We start from the raw sequence: 23,871 nt of genomic DNA, 5'->3' as shown, positions 1-23,871 counted from the left end.
GGGCTTCCCTTGTGGCTCAACTGGTAAAGAATCTGCCTGTAATAAGGGAGATCTGGGTTCAATCCCTGGGTTGGGAAGATCCCCTGGAGAAGGGAAAGGCAACCCACTTCAGTACTCTGGCCTGGAGAATTCCATGGACTATACAGTCCTTGGGGTTACAAACAGACACAACTGAGCGACTTTCACTTCCCTAAGTAGAAGTAAGTATTTTTGCTTTATTCAAATTAATTTTAATTGGAATATAATTGATTTACAATGTTGTGTTTCTGTTGTACAGCGAAGTGAATCAGTTATACATATACATATATCCACTTTTTTTAGATTCTTTTCCCACATAGGTCATTCTAGGGTGATGAGTAGAGTTCCCTGCGCTAAACAGTAGGAGGCTCTTATTAGTTACCTAATAAGAGTAGTGTGCATGTCAGTCCCAATCTCCAATTTATCCCCTCTCTTTCCTTGGGAACCATAAGTTTGTTTTCTAAAAGAACTTTCCTTTTAATTGCTTTTAATACCACTGAAATACAGCACAGATCACTATGATCAAGTTAAATGAGAATATGATTTACTTTTGCCCTAAGCCAGCTTTTAAATGAACTGCAGGGTGTAAAATGGACATGCATACGTCATTGGACAGACAAACACTGGTACAATCAACTCAGAAAGCAATTTTGCTTTTAACAACAATAAATTTAGAAAGCTCAGGCTTGAAATTCAATAATTCCACTTGAGAGTTTATATTAAGGAAATATCCGTTAGTACTTAGAAATCTCTATTTAGAAATATACATTATTTATTCTTAAAAAGGGGATGAAACAACCTAAGCCTCCAACCCCAGGGAAATGATTAAGTAAATGTGGGTATATCTTCTTGATAAATTACTATTCATTAAAATTAATTCTTAAAGATTTGGTCATACATAGGAAAATAAAATTCTGATACTCAGAAAAATATATAGAAGGACATAATACATTAAATTATAATCATAACTATGAGAAATAATTACAGAGGAAATGGCTGAAAGGAAATATTGTCAAATGTTAATAACTGGTCTTTAGATAATAAGGTTGTGAATGGCTACTGCATTTCTTCTTTCATTTTCAAATTTTCCCTAACAAACATGTATTTTTTTAGTTTATTTTTAAGGTAAAATGTAAAATCCAGAGGAGAAGACCAGTGAATGTGAACTGAGGACGATGCTGCTAATGTGCAAAGACAAATGCTCACTATAGCAAGGCAAGGAAGAGCAGGTAAACCTCCATCCTCGCTCTCACCCTGTTGTGATGGTTACCTTCCTGCCACCTAATTACTAAGTGGAAAATTACTGAGTGGTTTCATGTGAGGCGAGCCCAGCATCCAAAGTCCTGCATTCAGCCTCCTTTTTACAACTGATGACCCCTACAGCGTGCATTTCCAAGAAAGCCTTGAAAAGATCCACACAAAACCTTGAATGATGCAACATGCTACAGCCCAAAGCAGAAGGGAAGCTCAAAGAAGTCAGAGGACCCAAACAAGAACATCAGTCAATTCCACGCTCCTCAAACCATGGCCTGGGAGCTACAGGATAATGCTGGGCATGAACAATGATATTTACTAACATAAGAAATACAGGGCCCTCCCTGGTGGGGTCCAAGTTTGATCCCTGGTCAGAGAACTAGATCCCACATGCTGCAACTAAGACCAGGCACCGCCAAATAAATAAACATTTTAATAAACAATTAAAATAATAAGTATATATGTCATTTTATATACCACTGCTCTTCTTATTTCACGTCTCGATTTTTCAGTGCAAAGACGGCTACATGAACCTTGATGGGTGGTTATAAGTGGCATAACCTGAGAAAGAATTCCAATCCAGGTATCTGGTTTTACCCTTTCAAATAAAGTCTATTGAGTAGAACAGACAAGTCAAGAGTCTTTTTGGAAAATGATTTGACTTGAGCTGTGTCATAGATACCAGTGGTCCAAGGTGTGTAGAGAACTAGATAACGTTGCTTCCACTCTCTCTGGACGCTTTCTTCTTGCCAACCAGTGAGCACAGAAGGCCAGTCTGCTTGGTCAGCTCCAAGAATATATGCTTCAGCTCAGTGCCCTAGAGTCAGTGTGTAGCCTGTGGCACTTTATTTTTAAGTCCTTCCCACAGGCCAAATCACTTACCCAACTCCCACTGGTAAAGTGTTTTTGACAAGGCTGAGATCTATAGGAAAAACTTCTGAGGATGGTGTCCCAGCTGAATAATTTACAATATACACCAGTTAGGAAAGAGTGGTTTGATCCCCAAAGCCTCTTACTCCTTGGACTTTAGTAAAATGTTCTGGGAGATACAAAAATACTACCAGAGAAGAGCCTATACAGCTAACCTGCCGACCACCCCCCACCCCACCCCACAACTGCTGTGAACTTAAGGCTTCAGTAGTTTTACTCCATTAAGACAGTTCAACAGAACCCAGCATTCAGGAAATAATGGAGAGATGGTCTTATTTCCACAGGGGATGAAGAGATGATTTTTTATAACCATACAATGGAATTTAATAAGTGAGACGGGAAAGTTCTAGCTGATTGAAAAATTTAAAGCTAGAATTCGTGGTGGGGAGGGGTGGAAGGGAGGTTCAAAAGGGAAGAGATATATGTTTATATAGGGCTGGTTCACTTCATTATACAGCAGAAAAGAATGCAACACTGCAAAGCAATTATACACTAATAAAAAAGTAAACAATGTAAAACTAGAATTCAACTAGTATTCTAAATCCTTAGCTGAAGAAACTCATGGAGGAGACTTGATCTCTAGAAGAATCTCTGATAGTATCGGTAGCTATTCTAAAGTGTTTGACTCCCCAATTTCCCTGTGTTTGAAGCAAGTTCCTGAAGGGCTGTCAACACCTCTGAGAGGGCGCCACAGGCCGCTGTGCAGTCGGGCTTCTCAGAGGACTGAGGAATCATGGGAAATGCCCCTGGGTCCCCTCGCCACTGCCTTTCCTACTCAGGCCTCTTTCCTCTCTCGGCCGAGTTCTGATTAGCTATCTGTGGGCATCTCCATCATATGCCAAGTAGAAAAGAGCAAAACAGAGAGAGGTAGCACCATGTGAGTGCAAGGATGTTTGGTTTTTGTTCTGGAGTCAAATTCTTAGTGAATGGGCTCTGTGGTTGACAAAGTGTTAAGTGTCAGTCGCTCAGTCGTGTCCTACTCTTTGCGACCCCACGGACTGTATAGCCCACCAGGTTCCTCTGGCCATGGAATTCTTCAGGCAAGAATAATGGAGTGGCTAGCCATTTGCTTCTCCAGGGAATCTTCCTGACCCAGGGATCAAACCAGGGGCTCCTGCATTGCAGGTGGATTCTTTACCATCTGAGTCATGAGGGTAGACATGAGCAGGACACTTAATTTTGAGTCTCTATAGCTTCACCTGAAGAGTAAAGAGTGACAAGAGCATCCACCCTTTAGGGCTGTTTTGAGGATTACATAAGATGATGAATATCACATCTTATTAGGGCAGATCCTGGTAGTTAAGGGATGTTCATGAAACCAGCCCGATGAGAAGACAGAGTAACAGAGTCAGCACAGCTCCTGGACACTCAGGGCCCAAAGTCTCTTCTTATCTGGGGCATGGAAATGCATCTAAGGGTATCTCAGGAGAAATCTCAGATATCCTGATTTCTCTCTGCCTCTTTCAACATTTCCAAGATTGTAACTTTATTGTAGTTGGAAATTACTTTTGGTAGATGTACCAATTCTTGTACTTCCATTAGAAAGTCTATGTAATTTAGAAATTTCTCTTAAAAAAAACAGAGCCCGTGAGTAGCAAAAATCTGTTAGTGGATACATACTAGTTGAATGAATTGACTAAGACATGGGCGACATGGGGCTCGGTATTATTTTGCCTTTGGGCCATTCTCTAATTTTTATTAGATTGAGATAAAACTGAATACATGACGATTTCAAAGAAAACTTATTCTCATGCGTATGGAGCAAGCGACTTAAAATTTCCCTCTTTAAAATTAAAGACTACTGGATTTCAAATTCAGAGAACGAGTGTACAGCGAACAACAACTCACCAGCATGGGCTTTGAGGACGTGTGTCTTCAGCCGGCTGTTGTAGGAGGACTTGAAGGAGCAGAGTTTGCATCGGAATGGTTTATGGTGTCCGTGGTGGGTTTGCATATGGCGATCCAAGCTTGATGTAGAAGGAAAAAAAAAAAAAGGAAATGACAGGATTAAAAACAGCATCCAACATTTTCTCATTGCCCTTTTCCAGAAATCCCATTTCTAAGCTGTTCAAAGTAATTTTGTTACTTTCCAAGGATGGCACTTAACCGGAAAAAAAAGACTGGCAAGAGTTGGGGAAGCTAAAGGAAGGAAGAAAGAAATAAAAAATGTTTTTGGATTGAGAGACATGGCAGTGGAAACAGGTCTTGGTAGACTTATTTTCCCTTCTCTAAAGCATTGCAAAGTAGGAGAGGACATCCAAAAACAAAAGGTAAAATACAGACAAATTTAAGTTTTCTGCAGTCAGTGGAGTGTCTATCAAAGAGGCCTTGAACTTATTCCCCACCCCCCCCCAAAAAGTGAGATTTAGAGAAATTTTGTATGTAAAAAGGGCTGACTTTCTTTTTAAATCTTAATTCCACCATGAACACCTGTGCAGGGCAGGGAGCTTTCAAAGTAGCTGAACTATCTGTGATGGGCTGTCTGTTTCCAAAGTCTATAAATATGGAGGCCTGGGGCAGGCGTGTTTACAGGAAGCTGCGTGATCCAAAGGCTGGCCTTGCCTTCTGATAAAACCATGTTTGCTATATACCAGTCTTTCAGAAGCAACTTATACAGAAATTATTATAATCAACTCCCAGTATTTCATAATAATTACTACTGTTAAAAAATAATAAATCTACCAAACAAGGTGTGGGAAGACGTTCTAATTTGTATCAGTGCCCCAGAGAACTAGATTCCATTCTAAATGACTCATATGGGAATGGTACTTCTTAGCATTTAAATATATAATGTTCTCCCAAGCTCCTAAGCAGCACTTTCCCTTGCCTCAGGACACCTCCTTCTGGATGTCCTTCAGCTATCTTACACTCAACCAACCTGAAACAGAAGTGTTGGTTTTTTTTTTTTTTTAAATCCAAAACACATTCTCTTCATTTCCTTGTGTTTAGAAAGAACACGTCCATGCTATCAGTCAACCAGACTGGAAACCTCCATGTCAATTGTACTGTACTCTGTCCCATCTCCCCTCCAAGAAGTCAATTTTTCCAAGCCATGAAGATCGTCCTTCCCTTAACTGTTTCCAAAGTTCCATTCTAACCCGGTGGCTCAGCTATCTATCATGACCCTTCTAATTGGTCTCCCCCATTTTTTTTTTTCCCAACTCAAAAGCGCAAGCCATGGAGTCAGACTGCCTGGGATCAAACACCAGCTATTACTCATAAGCCGAGTGGCCTTGGGCAAGTTACACAACTTCTCTACATTAAAAGGCCTCACTTCTCTTATCCATAAATGGAGATAATAATGGCACCATACTTCATAGGGCTGTTCTGAGAATAAAATGAGATAATGCTTGAAGGCACTTAGCACAATGCCTGGCACACAGTGAGGCTTGATACATGTCAGTGATCAAGATGTCCTACTCATTACAGTCTTCTTTTGACCAGTAATGTAAATTACAAAGCACGCATTCCGCATTCAAAGACCCCAAATACGGTCTCAAGTATTCAGACTTTACCTTCCACTGTATCACTTAAAAGTTAGTCCAACCAAGAACTTCCCTGGCAGTCCAGTGGTTAGGACTCCATGCTTCCACTGCAGGAGGCATGGGTTTGATACCTGGTCAGGAAACTAAGATCCTGCATATCTTGTGGCCCCCACCCAAGAAAGTCCAACAGGACCCCCAGCTAAGTGCCTCTGAACTTCACCTTCTTCCTCAGGACCCTGGCCTCTCATCTTTCCTTTCATACTGTATGTCCTTTCCAAACTCTTGAAGTCCTACCTTCCCACTTGAAGACTTGACTCCAAAACTCCCTGTTCCATAAAATCTTCCTGATTCTTCAAAAGTGGATGTACCATCTCTCTTCTTTGAAACTTTGTAGCATTTTATTGATACATTTTTTAAAGACACGTGCATTATGTTGCCCAGTCATTTGTATGCTTGCTTTACTTATAACCCAACTAGACCCTGAGTTCCCTTAGACCACCGACTGTGTCCTATTCATCTTTATATTCCCCCCAAAGCATTTACAACAGAGCATATTCATTTATTCACAACAACTTACTGAGGTTCTGTGTGTCAGAAAAGAGAGTCGCTGTTCAACAAACATTTATTGAACAGGTGAGAACTACAGTAGCTTGAGGCCAGGGCATGCGTCTGATGACAAAGATTAGATACTAGGTCCTGTATAATCATAAAAGCCATTGCAACCCTCCCTAACCTCCGTAGAAGCATCTCCTCTTCTTGCCTTTCAACAACCACTAACTAGCACTTTATCTTTTTGAAGAAGCAAACAGCCCATCATTTATTTTCAATTATGATAAAAATAAACAGCATGTCAGCCTCACAATCAGCCACCTTCATCCAAGACTGTAGAATGTGTTATTGAATATTTCTCTCTCATACAGTTGTGAGAGAAAGGCAACAAAAGGTTGTTGCATCTCAGAACCATCCCTCTTCCCGTCACTCTGAATGGCCTCACATAAAAACCCAACGTGCAATTTCAAAGCTGTGCCAAGTAGTGGAAAGCTCCCTCTCCCAACCCCACTACATTTCAAGCATCTCTCCAGCATCGATAAACTTCTTTACCATTCCAGGTCTTTTTTTTTTTTTTAATGCCAAGCAATGACTCTTTGGTCACATGGGTTAGCAGTCCTAATTTTACCTCCTTAGCCACTTAATTTCCCAAATGGAAACTTACTTCCTCTTATGATGACTAGGTTCTGGATGAATGTTTGACAGATGCACCAGTAAACTCATGTACTCTCCGGTCTTTCCTGGTGTACATCATAGCAATTCCTCCCAAACCGTCATTTTTTTAAAAAATGCCCAATTTAGAAAACTCTGATTAGAAAAGATACATGCACCCCAATATCACAACAGCACTATTCACAACAGCCAAGACACGGAAGCAACCTCGATTTCCACTGACAGATAAATGAATAAAGGAGATGTGGCATATGTATACAATGGATTGTTACTCAGTCATAAAAAAGAATGAAATAATGACATTGGCAACAACATGGATGCAACTAGAGATGATCATACTAAGTGAAGTCAGTCAGACAAAAACATCGTATGATATTACTTATATGTGGAATATTAAAAAATGATATAAATGAATTTATTTACAAAACAGAAATAGATTCATGGACACAGAAAACAAACTTATGGTTACCAAAGGGGATAGCTGGGGGCAGGGTAGGGAGATTAACAAGTACACACTATTATATATAAAATACGTAAACAAGGACCTATTGTAAAGCACAAGGAACTATACTCAATATCTTATATTAATAATAACCTATACTGGAAAAGAATCTGAAAAAGAATATGTGTACATATTTGTGTGTGTGTGTGTGTGTGTGTGTGTAACTGAATCATTTTGCTATATACTTGAAACTTAACACAAACTTGTAAATTAAGTACACTCCAGTTTTTTAAAAAATGCTTGATTTTGCCAAGTCTGGTATCAAGTGAACAGTCTCCTGTTCTCAGCCCCATTTGACAGATGAGGTGACTGAGGCTCAAGGTAACACAGCCAGCTAAACAGTGGGCGTGAACCATGAAAGGGGTCTCGAGACTCCTCAAACCCCTCGGGCCTTCCGCGCCCCTCCCCAGTTACCACTTGTGGACACTCGGTGAGCACTTACTTGTGCCTGAAAGCAGAAACAAAGGAGCAATACTGGCAGCTGTACTTGTCCTCGCGGGTAAACATGGCCAGGGCCAGATGGCTCCTCTCATGAGAACGCAGCCCCTGCATGGACATCAGGACTCTGTCACATTGACTACAATGGTATCCCCCCGGCCGGGTTTCATCCTCCAACATTCCATCAAGCAAGCAGTGTTCACCATCCACCCGGTCCACCAGGGCGCCAGTGGCATCTTTGGCTGCTTCCAGTCCATCCAGGAACAAGTGGGAAGGGTCTTCAGCCTCCTGCTAAGAGAACCACACACACACACATGCCCCACCAACAAAATAAATATCCAACATCATTGCCCCCAGCTCTCCTCCTCTCCCTTCATTCTCCCAAACTCATCAGCATTTCGTGGTAAGGCTTCCTCCCCTGCCTCTCTGGCTCCCCCTAGAGGAAGGGCACACCCAAATGCCATCCTCATGCAGTGGTGGTGATATGAGGGCAACATCTGGACATAGGTTGCTACCGTCTGAGAACTATGAGGGAGGGGCTCTCCCACTTTTGAAGACAGTTCACTCCCTTATCTCCCATCTTACAAAGAAAATTCTAATTGGGATCCTACTGAAACTGATACAAAGCAGGTTAGGGTTATGGCTCTGAGAAAGGAAGAGAGGCAGGAAGAAGGAAAAACAGAATGATTTGGGCATTTAGGAGCCTTGGAACACCCTCAGAAGAGGAAGGAGACGGAAAGACCCAGCTCTTTGCCACCATGCTCATCTCTAGCCCATATATGGTAACGTCACCCCTTGACCAAAGGCTACTATATAGTCAACACAAAAATTAAGGAGAAGCCTGGGTTTAAGTTGCTTGTGTTTCGAGGTGGTTTCTTGGATTACTGATTACACAGGAAGAGGTGCTCTGTCTCCCTCGAGCGATTGGAAGACGCAAGGCCGGGACACACCACGATGGCGGGCAAGGACATGGCCACTGCTGGTCCCAGCACCACTCACGGCTGTGTCGCCAGCAGGAAGGCTCCAGTCTTCAATGGGAAAAGCGGAAGCTTTACCTCCAGGCCACGATGGCAAAACAGGACGCAAGATCAAGAAGGGCCGGTGACAAAAACACATTCATGTATCCAAAGAGATAGGGCAGAGCTCTGAACTAACTTCTCTGCTGGAAGTGGCTAACAATATCCTAGAAAGCAGGGATTTCGGCTTGGTTATTAACACAGTGACTAATATTTAAGATAGTGATGTTCAAAACAGGTGGCCTGATAACACGTCGGAGGCAGAGGGGAGGCACTTGTCAGCAACATATAGGGAAAGGGGATGGGGGAGACAAATCAGGCCAAAGGGCTCACAGGGCCAACTGTGACTTGAACGCTTTCAGTTTTAGATTTAACGTTTCTTAATGCTCCTCCGAGGACCCAGAATAAGAAGTTAAAAGACAGATTCTCCTGGGATCTCTGTACCATTACTATAGGAGAAAGACAGAAAAGAAGTCAGGCGGTGGGAAGAGCAGAATACGATGGGGAGAGAACCCACGGGGCTCCTCTCAGGAGCTCGAAACACTTGGAAGCACAAACAAACACAGCACAGAAAGGTGACCCAAAGCCTCCTGTATCCTGAGGCCTGGATCTTCTGTTTCCACTGAACTATCCGCGTGGAAGGGAACCAGATCGAAACGCAACCGGGTGGAGACACGGAAGATGAGGAGGATCCAACCTGTAAAGAAATCAAAACAAGCCAGACCGATCCCAGTGTAACTCAGGAATGCCCACGTCTGGGACACCCTTTCCTGAGTGTCTCTGAGCAGCGGCGTGGATTAGGAACGCGAATGGCTCACACACAAGACTTCTCATCCAGACCTTCCCAGTGCTCACCTTCACGGCGGCGGACACGGCGGGGACACTGCCGTACTGGACGTGCTTGCGGAGGTGGTTGCAGATGGCTCGGAGCGTCGGATGCACTTCCACACAGAATTTACACTTGTAGCCCACCACCTTCCTCTCCTTGATCTTTGGCACCTCTTCTAAGTGACCAAAAGGCTGGTAAAATACAGTGGTAGCCATCAGTACTCCGAGCCCTCCCTAATGGCCGGCATTTATTCTTGCAGCTTACTAGATTTTATGTTACAGCAGATTAGCAGGTTAAAAACCAAGGGAGATATATGCGAGCATTTTTACATAATGAATTCATCAGAGGCGAGGCGCGCTGCCGACTACGCAAAGTCTCCGGAACCCCAATAGGTGATGACTTGTAAGGAGAGAAGTTCTTGGTGCAGAAGCCTCATCGTCACTGCCACCCAGTTATCTGGCTTTCAAACCCATCGTTCAACTATGCAGGTGAAACGTTGCATGAGCTATGCCATGAGTGAACTTCTTGACCAAAAAAAAAAAGAAAAACAAAAATCTACTCCTGGAGATGTCTGGTTCGTGGAGCCGACACTGCAAACCAAGGCATGGCTGAGAAGCACTAAGGACACGAGAGATGGCCCACAACTGCCTTGGTTAAGAGAGCGAGCGGTTGTTGTGAACTAGGCCTCGGATAATACAGGAAAACCACCCGACCCTCCCTTGGGGAGCCTTGGGAGGGACCACAGGGAGGGGGACCGGGGCCGTGGAGAAGGGTGAGCAGAGAATGGGGGAGATAATCAAGCTCGAAATGTTTAATTGACTTATTGAGCTCTCTGGCAAGCTAAGTCACTAGGAAGCCCGGAGCGGTTTGGCTGGCAGCGAAGAAGTGCATGTGGGCACCAGTGATGAGAGGCCTCCTGGGGGAAGGGAAATCAAAACATATCCTTACCCTCTCTTGTTTGAAATCTGCAAAAGCACCATCTGCATATTTCTGCTTGCTCAAAAGCTGTTTCCTCCTCTCCTGACGTTTGGCACGCTTCTGGAATTCCTCATTGTGAATGTTCAAGTGCGAGGTCAGCTCGGCGGTGCTCTGCAGTCTGCTCTCGCAGTGCTTGCACTGGTAGGCGGAGCCCTGCAGCCGGGGGCCGCCGCCCAGGATGACGAAGTCCCTCTTGAGGTCCCGGCTATGGTGGTCCGTGTAGTGCATGCTCAGCAGCTCGGCCGTGCTGAAGGACAGCTTGAAGCACTTGATGCAGCGGAACGGGAGCCACTCGATGTCCTGCCCTTCGGTTCCCTCCACCTCGGCTTTCTCGAAGCCACCTCTCTCTTCCGAATCTTCCATCAGCATCGGCTTCTCGTGCTCGTCGGCGTAGACCGCGGTGAAGTAGCCTCCTAGCTTGCTGGCGTGCTGCTTCTTGGGAAAGACCCCCGGGTGGCGCTTCATGTAATGGGACACGATGCCCTTCTTGCTGAAGGACTGGAAGGCGCACAGGGAGCACTTCTTCTTCTCCACGGCGCGCCGCAGCTCTTCGCTGAGTGGCGGGGAGTCATCCTTGGGCGGCGACGGGATGATCACCTTGTTGGGCTTGTCGCTGATGGTTCTGGAGGCCGCCAGGCAATGGGTGTAGTAGGCGTCGATGTCGTGGCGCTTCTGGTAGTGGGCAGCCAGCCCTTTGCGGATGGGGTTCGTGTAGGCACACAGGGCGCACTTGAAGAGGTTGTTCTTGCCCTCGGGCTGGGCACGCACGTTGTTGTGCTTGATGCGGTAGTGCCGGGCGATGCCCTTCCGCGTGGAGCAGAAGTACTTGCACAGCTGGCACCGGAACACAGTGTGGGACACGAGGTGCGAGGTAGCGAAGTGAGACGTGGACACAGGCTCCTCTCCCACCTCGTCCTCCGTCACCGAGACCTGGGAGGGGCTCACTTCAGTGGTTATCTCGGGCTCAAGGGACATGGGCAGCTTTGGGGGCGACTGGGAAAAGACATCGAATTCCGGCTGGTTGTGGTACTTCTCATAGTGGATTTTGAGTTTTTCCAAAGTGCCATGTGTGTAGGGACACAGTTTGCAGCGATAGGCGCCGTACCCTTGCTTGAAGATCCTGCTCGTCTCCTCTACGTCGTTCTGGGCTATGTCAGTGGACTGCTCCACGTCGTGCACGAAGTCCTCTGCGGTCACCTTGATGGACGGATGTCGCTTCTGGTAGTGGGTCAGGACCCCGTGGATGCGGGTGTTGATATAAGGGCAGTGCCTGCATTTGTAGACAGCACCGGGGTTGATATCGATGTCCTGGGCAAAGTCGGCAGCCTTCACCTTCATGCCTGGGTGCTTCTTCCCATAGTGGGTCAGAAGGCCGTGCAGGTTGTTATATTCAGACTGGCACACTGTACACTGGTATGGGGTGGAGGAGATGGCGGGGTTAGCTGAGGCAAGCTGGATGGTCTTCTCAGGGGACAGCCTGGCATCCTCGGGGCATTCGGCTTCCTGCTCGGCGAGTGGGCCGGGCATACTGTTTTCACAATTCACAGTGCCCACCAGGTCTTCAGAGGAAGACATGGGATTCTCCACGGCATCTTTCTCCTTGATGATATCCAGCAGCACCGACTCATCTCCGTTCATGGCCCAAGGGTGGAATGCTTGGTAGTGATTGGTGATGTCCCAGATGGAGAGGGCTTCGAAAACACAGTCTCTGCATCTGTATGTTTTGGCTTCAGCTGGCATAGTGAGAGAGGGAGGGGACGGGTCTGGCCCCGCCCAGAGCTTGGTGGCCATGTAGGTATAATCCACGTAATGCTCGGGGTGCCTCCTTTGGTAATGCAGGAGCAAACCACTTGGCTCTGTGTGGGAATAGATGCACCACTCGCAGTGGTAGCCAGCTTCTATCAAGCCATCTAGAAATGCCCATCGCATGATGGACGTGACCGTGGCCTTCAGGGCAGGGTGGTCTTTCTTGATATGCTTCCTCAGGGCATAAAAGTAGGGGGAGGTATATGAGCACTGCCTACACTTGAGCGCTCGCAGTTTTGTTTTGTCCCGCTCCACACCCGAGGGGGAGACCAGCATGCAGCTGGCAGGCTTCTTCTGGTTGCGGTCGCAGAGGCTTCGGATGGTGGCTGTGTGCTGCCGGATCACGTCCGCGTTGGCCTTGAAGTCTCGGTGCTTCTTCTGATAATGAATGAGGACCCCTTTGACCGTCCGGTTCCCATAATCACAGTGCTGGCAAAAAAACATCTCATTCTCCATGGGAGGGCCATCTCTCTCGGAGCTGCTCCGGTTGAGCTGTTGCATAGGGGCGGGTGGCCGGGGGGAGCCATGGGGCCCCTCCGGCCCTCTCATCATTGCAGATGTGGGAGGAGCCTGTCTGATATATTTGGCAGTAACCTTTATTTCTGGGTGTCTTTTCTGGTAGTGGACAAGGACTCCCACAACTGACCGATTGCTGTAGGAACAGTGTTTGCAGTAGTAAAGCTCAGTACTGAGGTCTGGTGGCGGGGGTTGTGGGGGGGGTGGGGAACCCATGGTGGACATTTTGGGAGACATTGGAGCACCCACCTCAAATGATAACTGAGAAAGGGCAGAGCCCCTGTCCACAGACACCATTCGCATGGTTTTCTGGATCCTAAAGTAGGAAGCCTTTTCTTCTGGGTGTTTCTTCTGATAATGAACCAACACAGAGTGCATGTTGGGGCTCGCGAAGGAGCAAACGTCACAGTCGTACACGACAACGGTGTTGACCGAGGGGTCCTTCTGATTTTCACATTCTGGAGGAAAGGTCTTGGAAGGAGTGTTTTTGGGGAACGGAGCTGGCATACCGCCACCACGGGCCATGGGAGTGGACGTGGCCATGTTCTTCGGAGCCGAATTCAGGATCTCTCGCAGCGTCTGGGATTCTGTGCCTAGCCCCTCCTGCTGCTCCACCACGTAGCTCGAAAATATCATGGCATTGTTAATCTTCACGGTGGGATGCATTCTTTGGTAATGTGGCATCAGGCTTCGGACGTTCGGGCTTGTGTAGGAACAAAACCGACACCGGTAAATCAGGTCCGAGTGGTCAAAGTTGAGGACATTCATGGCTTCTGGGTGGTGTTCGCCGTAATGCTGCTGCAGGTCTTCAAAGTTGGTGTAATCGATGTAGCATTCCAGGCACCGGTACACTGCACTGTGATCGTTGGGGTCCAAGATGTACCTGAAGCTGAACTTAATATACGGGTGCATGCGCTGGTAGTGGGTGCTGACACTCCGGGCAGATTTGTTGTTAAAGTCACAGTGTTTGCAATAATAAAGCCTTCCCGAGTCACTAAAGTCGGTATTTTCATTATTGTGCTCAGTTGCGTAGATAGGAGTCTGGGTGCTGAGCAGAGTAGTATTGGAAACCTGGTGATCTTTCATGTTGGTGGAGGAGCCATAATAATCCTCTTCATCTTCAGAAAGGGTGAGCTCTATTTCAGCCCCATTGGTGGCATTATAATCATGGGCAACAGTTCTGAAGTTGGGCTCCTTCGGGGGCTCAGGGGCATCTCTAGCCCAGATGTGCTGGGCAGAGAAGGGCGTGGGCACCTCCAGGACGGGCTCCGGCGGCTCTTCCTCCCTGTCCAGCTCCACCTCGATCTCCACTTCATTGTCCTCCTCTTCCTCCTCGTCATCTTCCACGTTGATCACCGCATCTTCTTGCTGTTTTGTTTGGTTTATTTTGCTCTGCAGGTTGCTTGCTATCTCGTCAATCCTGGTCCTCTTCTTCACGGGCGATAAGTCAAGTGGAAAGTCATTAGCGAGCTTCCTAGAGGCCTTGGCGACAAAATTGTTCTTGGAGGACAACCCAAGAATTGAGGTCTGACTTTTCTTCACAGTGTTGCTGGAAGAGGGGTGGCTGTCTGTCTCGCTGTCCAATGGCAGGCTTGAGGTCTGCCCCTCGAATTTTGGCAAGTTGTCGCAGAAAGAGTGTTTGTGCTGCTGATGAACTCGCAGCCCTTTCAGAGTCGTGGTGGAGTAATTACACATGGTGCACTTGTAGGGGTGCAGGGGTGGGGCTTGCGCAGGTGTCGGGGGAGGCGGCAGGGGCAGCTGGGGCTGGGGCGGCACCTGATGGGACGACTGTAGCTGCGGCGGTTGCGGCTGTGACGGAGGTGGTGGCGGCGGCGGCGGCGGCGGCGGGGGCGGCTGTTGCTGCTGCAAGGGATCCAACAGGACCGACTTTCTGCCATTGATGCTTGAGCTCTCATAAGACACGACACCTTCATTCAGTGAGGAGGAAATGCCTTCACTCTGGGAATTCACAGCATCCCAATCTGATGTGGTACCCGTGTGACACTGTTTGTGAGCCCCAAGTTTTAATGAGCTCTTGCAAGTAAACGGACATTCATCACATTTGTAGACGGCTGTCTTTCCAGATAAGTGGATGTTTTCTATGTGACGGGAAATACTACGTCGATGCATGGTGAGGAAAGGACAAAAGGGGCACTGGAACCTATTCATGAATCTTCTAAACGGGATCCCCTTGGTCTCCAATAATTTGTTGCCCTCTGAGCCCATCAGCTGCTCTGCAGACATGCCTACTGTCTGGTGATCCATAGCATTTAAGCCATTTTCACTGTCTATTTCATTTAACTCTTCATCAGAACTAGAGTCATTCAGCATGCTGTTAGTGTCCAGGTCAGCAGAAGAATTGGTCATGTCGGGCATTCCGTAACGGGATCTCTCCGCCAAGTTAACGAGGCCAGAATTGTGAGGTGACTTCGGCTTCATCTGAGGGTAAGACATGGGTGAAAACTTGGAAGTGGAAGAAGAATTGGGTCTCATGATGGAGTTGCCGATGGAGCCCCTGAAGTTGGAGACATTAGTGTTGGGTAACTCCCGGCTGGCAGCATTCATGGACAGATAGGTGGAGTTAGAATTGGGGCTGAGGTCGTTCTTGTTCTGCGCCTCAGGCACATTTGTCCCTTCTTGCTGCTGCCTGAGACTGGACAGGATCTTGACCATGCTGCGGTGCTTCTTCATCATGTGGTCACACCAGCGTTCTCGGCGGGGGGTCTGATAGCTACACCACTCACAGCAAAAGTTGCCTCGAGACTTGGTCAGTGGCTTGACCATGGATTCTAAGATGCTGCGCTCCACAACCTCTGCTGGCAGTTCCTTGCAGGGGTCCTGCAGGGACATGGGTGGGACCACTGGGTCTGGCATTGGAGCAGGGGCAGGGGGGGGAGCAGTGGTCTCCTTCAAATTGTTTTTGTGATACATCTTCTGATGCTTAATTATTCTTGCCCTCCTTGGTGACTTGTATGTGCAAAACTGGCAAGAGAAGACCTTTCCAAATCCCTCATGCATCATGATATTATAATTTAAGGATCCTGGAACAGGGGGTCCGGCTGAACTCCCTTCAGCTTGAGCTCCGTGGACCTTCCTAGTGTGTTCAATGAGGAGGTTTTTTGACCTGAAGTAGCGTACACAGAACTTGCATTGAAAAAACTTGTTTGTTGGTTTGGGATTAGGGGCAATATGCTGACTGTAATATCCTGGACTATGGCCATAGTAACTTCCAGTCCCCAATGCGGCTGCATTTTGACCTAAAGAGAAAGCATAAGGTAAGTGGGAAGAGAAAAGCAAAGCAAAAGCAAATCAAGAAACTCAATCATGCAAATCCAGTTTGCTTTTCAATTATTCTTCATTAATAAACATCACATTCAAAAGGCCTAACATCTCAAGATGAGGCCCTGAAGAGTAGTAACAAAGTGTTAATGAACATACACATGTTGCCGCTCATGGATGGAAGATAGTGCTCGGCTTCAGGTGCAAGACTCCCCTCATCGCTATCTATGCACCACAGAGCTGTGCAAGTTTCACAAACTGTGATATTCATTCTAGAACTTTCCAAGATACTACCTTATGCTCCAAATTGAAAGGAAGAGAAGAGACATAAGGAAGCTGAAAGGACTATTGCCTGGGCTACTCAACAAGAGAAACATGATGCCCAAATCACAAACATGGCTCACAAAGAGGGATTCCAGGGGTTAGGACCCTGTACTTTCCCTGCCATGGCCCAGGTTCAGTCTCCAGTCAGGGAATCAAGATCCCTCAAGTTGCATGGTGCAGCCAAATAAAAAAGAAAAATGGCTCACAAGGAGCAAGAAACTCTGTAGGAGCTGTGCATGTCAAGAACCATGGCTACAGCTGCCTCAGTAGGGTACACAGCCTTTGCCTGTACAGGTTGCTCTAAGGAACCTGAAGACAGTCCCCTCCAGGGGACATTCCTGACTGGCATGCCAACCCCAATCCAAGCTCCAGACAGGGTATGTGCTGGGACTTTAGAAAGCCCCAGGACATAGTGGCCAGGGTTCACATTGGCCAAGTCATAATATCCATCCGTACCAAGTTGTAGAACAAAGAGTATGTGATTGAGGCCCTCCACAAGGCCAAGTTCAAGTTCCCGGGCCACTAGAAGAGCCACTCCTCCAGGAAGTGGGGATTTACTAAGTTTCCTGCAGACAAATCTGGAAATATGGTGCAGAAAAGTGGCTCATCCCAGATGGCTGTGTGGTCAAATACACCCCTTATCGTGGCCCTCTGGACAAATGGTAGGCTCTGCACTCATGACAGTCTTGGTGCTGTCTCCTTCTTACTCATGCCCACCAGTAAATCCTACTTTCCTGTCAAAAAATTTTAAAAAAAGAACCACAGCTATAGGCTCAAAATAGATGAGGGTAGTGAAATACACCAGACGCGTCGATCCTAGGACAGATTTACCTGTTAAGTCCTCTGCAATCGCAAATTCATCCTTTATAGATGAAAACTCCACCTCTGTCTGGTTACTGGCATTCATGGACCCAGATCGTGACTCATTCGCATTGTCTTCAGCAACGTCCGTTGGCTGCAGAAATGCCGTGTGGACATCCTGGATGTGCGCCTTGAGATCTTCATAAGACGGGGCTCTGAAGTCACAGCCATCGCACTGAAGCACCTCCATCATCTGGGTCTACTCTCTCACATTAGGAACCTGGGGCAGAAGGCAGAACAAAACGTCTTCAGGCCTGCACTCATTGCATACCCCCAAGCTGGTGGGGCTACGGGTCCACTAACGGAAGAATTCCAGTATCAGCCAGTTTCTCTCACTGGACTTTGCCAGATGGAACAGTGGTCAAAGAAAGGAAATCGGACATAATAGGAATGGTGTCCTTGACATCATAACTTCAAAGAAAGGAGGAAAAAAAAAAGATAAACTTTTTCTAGCTTGATATATCTTCAAATGCCATTTGTCAAGAAAACCGTTAATACTGCAAAAGTTTTCGTAGTTTTTGAATGTCTTGACTGATTTCAAATTTCTTGGTAAGTTAATACTGACTTTGATTCTGGCTGAGACCTATTTTCTTTTTGAACCGGAATCTTCTCAGAAGTAAAGAGACTGCCCATATAGAAGAAAGAGTGAACTTCAATCTTCATTAGCTGTTTTAATACAAGAACATCAATGTTTTATCACCAAATGTGAAACAGTGTGGAGCCTCAGAGTAGCAGTGGAAAAAGCTTTTACTGTACTTTTCATTCTTCTACTGTCTTAACTGATATTAAGATACACCTCCTCCTTCCTTCCCTTTCTAACACAGTGTATTTTTTTTTTTTCATGAGCTAAATGGTTATTTGCTTTTTACTACCTACCAATTATAACCTAACAGCTTCTCCAATCTAATTAGGTCATAAAATATTTCTCATGAGATTCTCAAACAACCAACTCTAGATGACAATCCAGTTTCTAGTTTCAAGTTGCACCTTGGTACCTTGATTCACACTAAGGCAACAGAAACACATGTGGTTTGGAAGAAGGGCTTCTAAGGCAGGACCTTCTCTTTTTCCACTTTTCCCCTTTACGAATGTGAAGTGCGTACTTGGGCATAAAAAGCTGGGAAGCTGATTTCGAATAAGGCAAAACTTGCCCTGGCCACCTCTGCCCTGCTATTTACTGTGTGACTGAAAGATACACATAGCTTGCCATAAACTCAATGGAGAGACTCATCATTAAGAAGTTAAAAATGTATTAGAAGGCATGCCCTTCCTATCTTCATGTATATCCTGAATCGAGATACCCAGTTATTATCCTAATGACGGAGTTACTTCACTGAGCTCATGGCAGACTCTACGAAGCCACCATAATCTAGAACCAGATGTCCAAGCACAAAAGCCACAGCCAAACCTTTCACTACATTGATCGTATTTAGCACCTTCCTATACTTTTATTGTAAAAGATCAATTATTTCTGCAAGGGGAATAAAGTCGAGGAATCTGTCAATGTAGTGAAAGGAGCTATGACAGGAGGATTTTCTCTGAAAGAATGCTCCTGCTGATAGCCTGTGAAAATAACTCCTGGCAAGTCCAGCTCTGGACAGCCTGCGCTCGTAGGGCGAGAGGCACTTATTTACCTTCTCTCCTTTCACCCAGCAGTTTCTCCTTTTTCAATAAACCCTGAACTGTGCACCAGACTTCTTTTCAGCTAACTCAGCCTCCATGTTCCGGGCCACACCAGCTTTTTTCTGTCTCAGCACCAACCCAAATTGTGTGGAAGAGGTTGCTATCAGCTCTGGATCAAATTACAGCCGACACGGACGCCCCACCCCACTTCTCCTTTTCGCACAGCCCATTAGACCTGAAAACAAATTTTTCCATAGTGCAGACGACTCCTGCATTTAGAACACTTCACAGCAAAAAGGCGGATCATCCAGGGTGCGCTCCCCATCCCCCCAGCTTAGTCCTTTCATCTCAGCCAAACAAGCCACAGCTCTGCTGAATGTGTTTATCACACTTTCAAGAGATAGGAGCTCCTGCGTCACTGAAGCTCTAAGTCTCACTAAGCTGCCCTAGTCCTCTGAGCTTTAGGAGCGGCCATTTTAGCTCAGAGCTTCCCCTCCGAGCACAACATGGCTTCTCTGGGATGGATGCTGCCAGGCTGACAGGCAGAGGAAACAGGAGAGGAGCAGTCTGGGCCCCTCCTCTGCCCTCCTCCTCTCAACAAAGAAGGAACTGTTTTCACTCCTTCCCGAAAAAGCAGCACCTTTCTCCTCCTCACATGTCATTCACCAAGGATCTCCCGAAGGTTCTTTTATCCCATGATTGATGGGCTGGTACGTTCATCCCAGCACAGCCCTGGTTACTGCAGGACGTTCCTGGACATGACCCTGTTCTCCAGCAGCCTTTGGGGGTGTGCTGGAGGGGGGGGGGGACCTCCAGAATGCCTTGGCTTCTTGGGAGTCGTCCTTCCACACACAGAAGACATACCATCCGACTCTGCTTGCCGGATTCCAAAGTCTAATGACCTTTGTTAATCACCAGCCAGTCTGTCTGCATCAGCAGACCCTGCCAACAGGCACACCCTTCAACACAAAGGCTGTAGCTATTCCTTTTAAAAGAGGTTCTCTGAAAGCTCCATTGTGTAGCCGAGAGGAAAACAAAATCTCTTCCCTTCAAAACTTCAAGCCTTTAGAAATAATGTAACAGAAGGCTTTCTGCTGTCTGTCTTTTGGAAAGTTTGAGCCTCCTTCTCACTACATCCACCCAAAAAATGACAGTTCTGCCCAAGGAAAGCAGGACACCTTTGGCATTAAGTCATCCACCCCGAGATGAAATTCATCTCTCCACACGGGTCTCTAATATCTTGGTGTCTTCCAAAGCTGTTATCAAGGATTCAGACTTCACTGGATGCAAACACAAATCAACAGCCTTCTTGTTCTGCTACAAAGGAGATTAAAGGGTTAGAGATCAGAAAAAAAAAAAGGCCCTGATTTGGAAAAAGAAGAGATGATGAAAGTGATTTCCTAATGGGTTCTAGCTTTAATGTTGTTGCAGACTCTACCTCAAAAATAGCGCAGAGCCTTAGAAGAGGTTAATCTCCAGGCTGCCGAGAGAACCAGCGTCAGGTACAGCTGAACGGCCTTCAATCTGATGTCCTGAAATGAGGATGTAGCCTCCTCTGAAAGGCATTTTGTCTTTGTGCACACATTGCTCCTGGAGACACTGACAGAAGAAGAAAACAGAAATTGCCAGCATGGCCTCAACAATCAAAGACACAGAGACTTGATGTGTTTATGAGACTGAGGATGGACACATGGGCAAGAAGCGAGAGGAGGAGGAGATGGAAAAGGGGAGGAGAGAGACAAAGAAAGCCGGACCTGAGGATGACCCATTCATCAACCCAAGGATGTTTTTGCAGCAGATGGTAATCCTCTGAGAAACCAACAACAAAGATGGGAACAAAGATGAGAAATACACCCTTGCATATTTGACTGTTTCATCAACCGAGAAAGAACAGCAACCCTAAAAGGCTAAACCAGACACTGATAGCTACCAAATGATGGTTTAAAGTTAACAGCCTTGATCTCCTATCTACTTACTTTATTTAAAAATACAGCTGTGATAATGAGATTATTAGCAATATTTTTTTTTCCCACTGACCAAATCAGCAAAATCAAAAGCAGAAGAGAAAGCTTCTGAACTAACTAGAAAGAAATGCTATTTCAAAAGGTCATGAGATGAATCTACAAATCAAACAAGCACCCCCCACCCACATCTCCTACTCTCAGTGCAGTATCTCCAGACCATTCAAGGTCAAACAGGCATCGGAAGACTAGACTCCCAACACCATCCATGACGATGTCTTGGCAGGCAGATGAATATGGGTTTGTTCCCAAATAAGCTAACACCTAATGTGATTAGTCCTCCTAATGTGAAACCTCTCAATTCAGTCAGTCAGTTCAGTCGCTCAGTCGTGTCCAACTCTTTGCGACCCATGAATTGCAGCACACCAGGCCTCCCTGTCCATCACCAACTCCTGGACTTCACTCAAACTCACGTCCATTGAGTCGGTGATGCCATCCAGCCATCTCATCCTCTATCGTCCCCTTCTCCTCCTGCCTGCAATCCCTCCCAGCATCAGAGTCTTTTCCAATGAGTCTACTCTTCGCATGAGGTGGCCAAAGTACTGGAGTTTCAGCTTTAGCATCATTCCTTCCAAAGAAATCCCAGGGCTGATCTCCTTTAGAATAGACTGGTTGGATCTCCTTGCACTCCAAGGGACTCTCAAGAGTCTTCTCCAACACCACAGTTCAAAAGCATCTATTCTTCAGAGCTCAGCTTTCTTTGCAGTCCAACTCTCATATCCATACATGACCACTGGAAAAACCATAGCCTTGACTAGATGGGCCTTTGTTGGCAAAGTAATGTCTCTGCTTTTCAATATGCTATCTAGGTTGGTCATAACTTTCCTTGCAAGGAGTAAGTGTCTTTTAATTTCATGGCTGCAGTCACTATCTGCAGTGATTTTCGAGCCCCCCAAAATAAAGTCTGACACTATTTCCACTGTTTCCCCATCTATTTCCCATGAAGTGATGGGACCAGATGCCATGATCTTAGTTTTCTGAATATTGAGCTTTAAGCCAACTTTTTCACTCTCCTCTTTCACTTTCATCAAGAGGCTCTTTAGTTCCTCTTCACTTTCTACCATAAGGGTGGTGTCATCTGCATAGCTGAGGTTATTGATATTTCTCCCAGCAATCTTGATTCCAGCTTGTGCTTCTTCCAGTCCAGTGTTTCTCATGATGTACTCTGCATATAAGTTAAATAAGCAGGGTGACAATATACAGCCTTGACGTACTCCTTTTCCTATTTGGAACCAGTCTATTGTTCCACGTCCAGTTCTAACTGTTGCTTCCTGACCTGCATATAGGTTTCTCAAGAGGCAGGTCAGATGGTCTGGTATTCCCATCTCTTTCAGAATTTTCCACAGTTTATTGTGATCCACACAGTCAAAGGCTTTGGCATAGTCAATAAAGCAGAAATAGATGTTTTTTCTGGAACTCTCTTGCTTTTTCCATGATCCAGCAGATGTTCACAATTTGATCTCTGGTTCCTTTGCCTTTTCTAAAACCAGCTTGAACATCTGGAAGTTCACAATTCACGTATTGCTGAAGCCTGGCTTGGAGAATTTTGAGCATTACTTTACTAGCGTGTTAGATGAGTGCAATTGTGCGGTAGTTTGAGCATTCTTTGGTATTGCCTTTCTTTGGGATTGGAATGAAAACTGACCTTTTCCAGTCCTGTGGCCATTGCTGAGTTTTCCAAATTTGCTGGCATACTGAGTGCAGCACTTTCACAGCATCATCTTTCAGGATTTGAAATAGCTCCACTGGAATTCCATCACCTCCACTAGCTTTGTTCGTAGTGATACTTTCTAAGGCCCTCTTGACTTCACATTCCAGGATGTCTGGCTCTATGTGAGTGATCACACCATCGTGATTATCTGGGTCGTGAAGGTCTTTTTTTGTACAGTTCTTCTGTGTATTCTTGCTACCTCTTCTTAATATCTTCTGCTTCTTTTACGTCCATCCATACCATTTCTGTCCTTTGTCGAGCCCATCTTTGCATAAAATGTTCCCTTGGTATCTCTAATTTTCTTGAAGAGATCTCTAATCTTTCCCATTCTGTTGTTTTCCTCTACTTCTTTGCACTGATCGCTAAAGAAGGCTTTCTCATCTCTTCTTGCTATTCTTTGGAACTCTGCATTCAGATGCTTATATCTTTCCTTTTCTCCTTCGCTTTTCGCTTCTCTTCTTTTCACAGCTATTTGTAAGGCCTCCCCAGAAAGCCATTTTGCTTTTTTGCATTTCTTTTCCATGGGGATGGTCTTGATCCCTGTCTCCTGTACAATGTCCCAAACCTCTGTCCATAGTTCATCAGGCACTCTACCTATCAGATCTAGTCCCTTAAATCTAGTTCTCACTTCCACTGTATAATCATAAGGGATTTGATTTAGGTCATACCTGAATGGTCTAGGCTCTAGACTATTCCAATTTTCCATGACTCTGCATTACTACTGATTACCATTGGTTGGTTTGTTCACTTTACATTTATAGGCTGGGTGTTTCATGAGGTGGGATTTTGATGGAAAACTCAAAACCCAACTTTCATGTTGGATAAACTCTTGAAGACATTTTTAAGGAAAATCCAGAGATCTTGTGAAAGGTTGGGAATACACACTTGAGAATAGGGAAATGGAAAGAATGGCCAGTGGCTGTTCTTTCTCAATCTTAACAACAGCAATTGTCAATTTATTTACAAAACAAATTGACTCAAAGACATAGTAAATAAACTTATGGTTACCAAAAGGGAAAGGGGAGTGGGGGGAAGGATAAATTAGGAGTTTGAGATTAG

General features: G+C 45.8%; 1 protein-coding gene across 11 annotated transcripts in view; it reads right to left on the bottom strand.

The window, feature by feature from the left end:
* The window catches only part of ZNF462 (zinc finger protein 462), a 156,432-nt gene that overhangs the window by 78,698 nt on the left and 53,863 nt on the right, over positions 1 to 23,871 (bottom strand). For 4 of the 11 annotated variants that reach the window (XM_025282178.3, XM_044940397.2, XM_025282175.3 and 1 more), the window contains exons 2-6: positions 17,428 to 17,677; positions 10,642 to 16,250; positions 9,720 to 9,884; positions 7,853 to 8,139; positions 4,051 to 4,169 (exon numbers count right to left, since the gene is read on the bottom strand). In XM_025282178.3, coding sequence (XP_025137963.2) covers positions 4,051 to 4,169; positions 7,853 to 8,139; positions 9,720 to 9,884; positions 10,642 to 16,250; positions 17,428 to 17,650 — 6,403 coding nt within the window. In that variant the 5' untranslated portion in view covers positions 17,651 to 17,677. The other 7 variants (XM_025282180.3, XR_003108317.3, XR_006550126.2 and 4 more) reach the window with 7 other exon arrangements.

Source organism: Bubalus bubalis, chromosome 3 (assembly GCF_019923935.1).
Source record: "Bubalus bubalis isolate 160015118507 breed Murrah chromosome 3, NDDB_SH_1, whole genome shotgun sequence".
NCBI classification, from domain to species: Eukaryota; Metazoa; Chordata; class Mammalia; order Artiodactyla; family Bovidae; genus Bubalus; species Bubalus bubalis.
This window is presented reverse-complemented; position numbering and strand designations above follow the sequence as displayed.